The sequence below is a fragment of the Musa acuminata genome, chromosome BXJ1-10, assembly GCF_036884655.1.
Source record: "Musa acuminata AAA Group cultivar baxijiao chromosome BXJ1-10, Cavendish_Baxijiao_AAA, whole genome shotgun sequence".
NCBI lineage: Eukaryota > Viridiplantae > Streptophyta > Magnoliopsida > Zingiberales > Musaceae > Musa > Musa acuminata.
In genome coordinates, this window is record NC_088336.1 from 30,371,266 (window position 1) to 30,377,265 (window position 6,000).

The window sequence follows — 6,000 nt, forward strand, 5'->3', positions numbered from 1 at the left end:
AGGAAGCTGAGGAATTGGAAATGTTTCTAATATGAACCCTGATGCTGTGCAGTAGCTTCTTAGAGGTGTTTGTCTCCTCATGACTCTCATTATTCATTTCCAAGGATCAGAGCAAAAGCTTCTGAATCATGCACTCTATTATTTCTGAGTGCGTTGTGATGTTTTGATGACATTTAGATGTTTTGAATGGTCTGTCATCACTCTCCTGCCACTATCGTTCATTATCACCGATACATCAATGATTTTATAATATCATATTTTAGTACTCAATGTAGACAAAACTATAAATTCCACAGTTGTGGGGCTTACTATATCTGTTTTGGAATTGTTAGTCCTGTTCTGCCCACCCCCTGAATTGAATGAGGTGCACAAGAAGATGGTCCAAATCATTCCTTGTGCCCAAGTATTCTGTTATATTTATCATTGTCCTAATCAATCAATCAAAACTATTGAATCTCTGCCAACCATATCTTTTTTCAGCTCTAATTTTTCCAACAATATTAGAACAAAATAGAGTTCTTCCAATAACAATTACTAATATTAGCTTGTTCTGATGCCAATGCTTGTGTCTGCAGTGGGTATGGTCTGGACCAAGCAATGATGCATGCACAGGAGGTCCACCCTATGCATCAGTAACCCCCTCAGCCAAGTTCCCTGTGAATACAGCAATGCATGCATCCTTCAGTTGACTTGTCAGAGTGGGGTTCTTTGGTGATGCGATGGGTGTCTTGGATGCAACAATTTACAACTGTGCATTGCCTCAAATGAAATCTATCAATCTGTAGATCCATCAGGAGCTCTCATGTTCCCAGTATTGATTTGTGTGTGCTGTGCCAACTATGCTTTGACTGAGAAGCTGTCATGCAAAGATGCAGAACAACTGTACAAGAAAAAATACCAGCTTGATCAGATCTCTCAGGTGTCCCTGAGGTTTGTCAGTAGAGATTCAAAGTCTTGGACTACAGAGTTCTTCTAGGGAAGAGCACTGTTTAGGTCAAAGAAGTGTACTCTCAGTGCCAGTGCATGCATCAATGGGAATCACAAGAGTTTGGAAGATCTCACCACCTTCCTTATCTCTATCTCTCATCAATCACATGTCCTTGTAACTTGTATGGGAAGCTCAACATTATTTCAAACATCTGCACGCCACTGCTGTTGGCATTGTTTGTAACTCTCATCCATGTGTTTGAGAGTTAGGTTGAGCTCCAAGAATGGTAGGCAGATTTGAATTGGCCTATGCTTCAGAAACTGCAGAGGTCATACATTAAATGTATCATTTACTCATTCTAATGTTAGCGTGGGAATATGAAAGTGCCAAACAATAATAATTCTTGATCCCAAACAATCCGTGAGTTTCCAGCTTGGCCATTCATCACCTTCAGCTGTTGGGAGGTCATTATTCTGCAACTTGTCTGAGATAGAGCAGGTCCAGGTTGGTATGAGAAGATACCTCCTGTCTTCCTTGAGAACGTTGTCACTGGATCCATGTCAACTTCCTCCTCATCAAAGCTTTTTGGTTTATGCACTACTCCAACACACTGATGCCATTGCTGCTGTTGTTGTTGTTGTTCTTCTTCTTCTTCTTCTTCTTCTTTCCTTTCCTGTCCAACCCACCACAGTAGGTGGGCAAAATCCAACCTTACCTCAACCAATCATTTAGCTTCCTACCATCCAAAGCATCTCTACTAATCTTGTCTGTCTCGAAGCTGGACAAAAAATGCCACCTACACAAAAACTGCTTCATCTTCCTTCTTCCCAATTGAGCAAATAATGGAAGAGAGTCCGGTGATGGCGTTCTGCGCAGACAACCTCTTCTCCACTTGTCTCCAAGCTGCATGTGTTTAAGATAATATCAACGTTGCAGTGCTAATACGCTACATTGCTTCTCATCATCCCACACAAATGGGCTATCTATGAGAACTGTGGTTGGGAGCTGCCCGTCGAAGACGTCGATGGAGTATCGCAATCATCATCGTCGTCATCGTCATCATCGAGATCATCGAAGCCCCCAAACTCTTGTTCGTCTTCTTCCTCGGGGATCTTCCATTGATCTTGCGAGATCTCACTGCCTTCCAACAGCTCCAATACCTGCCAAAACCACAGTTTCATGAGATCACAGTCCCCATAATGCAGTGGGCTTAAGGCTAACATGACAACCTAGTGATTGAAGTGTGCCAGCAGATTCATCATTTTGGACCCGCAAAGTGTGTGCAGCAAATATTGTAGACTAGCAAGAGACACATTCCACTGACATCCTGCAGTCTCACTATTGACCCCATTTGTTCTGCTTCACTGTGCTCTACCGTGTCAGTGTCTGGCAATTATGCTTCGTGCAAGAATCAACTATTCTTTAGGAGAGGATCAAAGAAATCTCGATGGTAAAACTGCTTTAGCTGTTCTACATTGTATCGAGCTCAGAACACTTGTGAGCCCCCAGTCGATTCTGAGCGTTCGATTTGGTGTGCAAGACCGAAAGAGCCGCAGAGAGAAACTGAGTTGCGGCAATTGCAGCTTACCTCGGTCATGGAAGGGCGCAATGTTGATGTGGCTCTGATGCAAAGAGAGGCCGCGAAGGTGAGCCTTCGCAGCTGCCCCATGTCGTACTCTTCTCCTAATCTTGGATCAACCAGCATCTGTATCGTGTCATCTTTTAGGAAAGGTCGGGCCTGCAAAAAAGATGCGAGTTTGTCGAAAGATCAGGTCATGAACTAGAGGAACAGAGTGAATGAGGCACAGGAATCCTGGGTCTTACCCAGCTGAGCAAGCTCTTGTGGGAACCATCCACTGGCTTCCTCCCTGATACCATCTCTAACAGGAATACGCCGAACGCGAAGACGTCCGTCTTCTCGCCCACGAGTCCATGCATGAAGTACTCCGGCGCCAAGCACCTGTTGGCGTCATAAACTCCATTACATGCTGCCGGTCCTTTCTTGAATCCAAGAAGAAGACGGAGATGCGTACCCGAATGTCCCTTCGATTGGTGCCACGGCACGGTGAGTCCACTCCGACGGAAGCCATTTGGCGAGGCCAAAGTCTGAGATCTGAGATTGGATTCAGACACCGAACGCGTTGCATGATCGCAGGAAGTCATCGGATTGAGCAGCGAGAAGGTTCTATGAGCGGTACCTGAGGTTCGAGATTGGATGTGAGGAGTATGTTGGAGGCCTTGATGTCTCTGTGGATGATCCTTCTCTGGCACCCCTTGTGGAGGTAATGAAGCCCCCTGGCGGTGCCGAGGGCGATGCTGTGCCGCAGCTTCCAATCCATGGGGGGCGAGTTCTCGTCTGCAACACGCACAGAGAACAGATGTGAGTCCACCTCCACATCCGTTGTTGAGGCCGTGGCAACCTCTGCAACTCGTCGAGCTTACTACCGTGGAGGTTGGAGGAGACGGAGCCGCGCGAAGAGAACTCGAAGATCAAGTGGAGGTCGCGGTCGATACAGCAGCCAAGGAGGGCGGAGACATTGGGGTGCCGCACGTGGCCGACGGTGCCGAGCTCCGTCAGGAAATCCTTCTCCCTCTGATCGTCCGTGGAAGCCCTCATCAGCCTCTTCACGGCCACAGCCTGCCCGTCCGCCGTCACTCCCCTGTACACCTCCGCGTGCCCACCTCGGCCCACCAAGTTATCTGCTCCAACAAAATCCGGGAGCAACAAGCACAAGATGAAATTTTGACAAGCGATTCTCATCGAAACACTCCTCGAATCCCATAAAAGACAGACCTTTATGAAAACCATTGGTCGCGCTGTGGATTTCACCATAGGAGAAGCATCTCCAAGTGGGTTTCAGGGGCGGGTTCGCATCAAGCAAAGGCTCCATCAATGTACTGGCCCGAACAGAGGAGTCATCCTCCTCCGTGCTCGCTTCTTCTCGGCTCCTTCTTCCAAGAGTGACCGAGAGGAGGCGCTTGAGCCTTCGGCTCCTCGTATACAACTGCCTCATTCTTCCTCTCCGCCTACCGTCTTCTATGCAAAGGTTGGAACGCAGGTGGTGACCCAAAACAGAGAAGGAGAGAAGGCGACGATCAAAATGAATGGAGGTAAGGGTGTAATGGCTTTAAAAGCGGTCGTGTAGGAAAAGGCGCAGATGCTTTGCTTTCTGAAGGATACAAAGGAAGCATTTATTCGCAATGGTTTGTATTTGGTATCTGACTCCTACAGTGCGAGCAGAACGATGACACGAAGACCCGACGACACCACAAAACGTACCGCCTAATCTCAACTCTCTCTCTCTCTCTCTCTCTCCCCATAGATCGAGACTTCACTACATATACGTCATTTCTTATGGTATAGCTGAATGTGATTCGCATGTTTTTGTTGAGCTTCCTCGACACAAAGGACTAACGTTAAGTAATGTCTCATTGGCTTGTGTCTATTCATCAACTCTCGCATGTTAGATGTGAGGGTAATCGTACATCCAAAGAGAGAGAGAGAGAGAGAGATCATCTTAAATCTCAAATTTATATATTGCTACTTAGCTCTATTAACGAGGAAAATAAGATAGATCATCTTACAATATATTTATCACAGTGAGAGTTGTAATCCTCTGGACATATGACTCCCACCAAATTAGTCGATCATTACTCGGGTGCTTGAGATCGGTTGAAAGGGGGCCATGGCGGACTTAATTACGGCTCCCCACACAGCTAACGGCGGCTCCCAAATGGGTCCGATCCCATTCATTGGACAATCATATCCATGCCCACATTTCCTCCCTCACCACAAAGCCTATCGACTTCCGAGAATTCGTCAACATAATAATACAAATATGGTGTCATCAACCATGGCGAGTCGAGGACGAAAGAGAGAGAGAGAGGTAGAACGTCCATATCACGTCCACAGCTGTTGAGATAAAATGGGAGGAGATGAGAGTTGATTTCGTGGAGGAGGAGATGGAAACGTGGTTGTAATATGGAGGGACAACAAAGCGGTGTTGCGTGTTTGAAGCTTTTGGGTGTGATTAGGGAGTGTGTTACGGAGGTTCCCATGACCACGCAAAGAGTAATGGTGTGAGCCTTTGTCCTCGAGGTTGATGCTTGCTTCCATGAATCCATCACCTAATCACTTGCTCTATCAACTTTTTATTTATTTATTTATTATTTTTTTTAGCTTTAATAAAAACGTCTGAGTAAATCATAGCCGGAATGTATTTTTCGGGGAAGAATATAATTTCTTTTCGATAGATATAAGGAGGTCAAAAGAAGAATTCTTTTGTATTTACTATTATGATTCGCGAGAGATTTCGGGTTTCTCAAGATTGAAAGGATTGTTATACAAACAAAGTAATCCTAAAAATTTTGGATCCGACGAGAATATATGTATATATATATTGCATATCTTTAAAGTTTCTTTCTAATAAATTTAAAGAAGTTGAGAGAAATTTTTTTGTGGGATGGAATGAGTTAAATACGGGTGTAAATGTAGATAGATAGATAGATAGATAGATGGGAGGTGGGTTGGGAAACCGTACGAATAGATGAAAGCATGGCAAGAGTAACCCCTAACGATGCAAGCCTTCAATGCCGGTTTAATGTTTTGGGACCTCCACCATTAAATGCTCATTGCGTTTAACTGTTGAGCCTTCTCTTCTCGTACTTGTTCTCTCCTCATATCATTTCTCCCCTACCACGAGAAGGGGACACGATTTTTCGTGTTTCTAATCCTTACCGATATGCAATGGACGAGTTCGCGAAGAATTCGGACTTCTATTTAATTTTCGTGTTTCTAATTCTTGTCTTCCTTAAAGATATCGTCGAAAGTTTGAGAGACTTGGTGATGATTGATGTTCGAGTTAATTAGAGGGTGTTTTATCGTAGGAGATTGACGGTCGAGTTACGCTGTCTTTTCTTTCTTGTCTATCCTATTACGTTAATTATAATGTACCTCTGAAGAGGATAATGAAATGTTCATATATTTGGAAGTAATCGTAGTGGTAAAATAGATCCAACAACTATCTCTCAACATGATTTATTAGTCTCGAAGGTTTGATATGTGACCAATG

The 6,000-nt window shown here is 44.8% G+C and overlaps 1 protein-coding gene across 3 annotated transcripts; it reads right to left on the bottom strand.

The window, feature by feature from the left end:
* Positions 1 to 1,221: 1,221 nt before the first annotated feature.
* Positions 1,222 to 4,223, bottom strand: LOC103969062 (probable receptor-like serine/threonine-protein kinase At5g57670). 3 transcript variants are annotated; one of them, XR_010480808.1, is made up of 8 exons: positions 3,723 to 4,217; positions 3,374 to 3,628; positions 3,127 to 3,284; positions 2,962 to 3,041; positions 2,753 to 2,888; positions 2,517 to 2,666; positions 1,451 to 2,088; positions 1,222 to 1,248 (listed from the first exon to the last, which is right to left on the bottom strand). XR_010480808.1 is itself a non-coding variant. In XM_009382482.3 (7 exons), the coding sequence occupies exons 1-7, from the start codon at positions 3,940 to 3,942 to the stop codon at positions 1,912 to 1,914; spliced, it is 1,176 nt and encodes a 391-aa protein (XP_009380757.2). In that variant the 5' UTR covers positions 3,943 to 4,223; the 3' UTR covers positions 1,241 to 1,911. The 3 variants fall into 3 exon arrangements, 1 of the variants encoding a protein (XP_009380757.2); XR_010480807.1 differs by having other exon boundaries at positions 1,377 to 2,088; XM_009382482.3 differs by having other exon boundaries at positions 1,241 to 2,088; positions 3,723 to 4,223.
* Between the last annotated feature and the right edge of the window lie 1,777 nt (positions 4,224 to 6,000).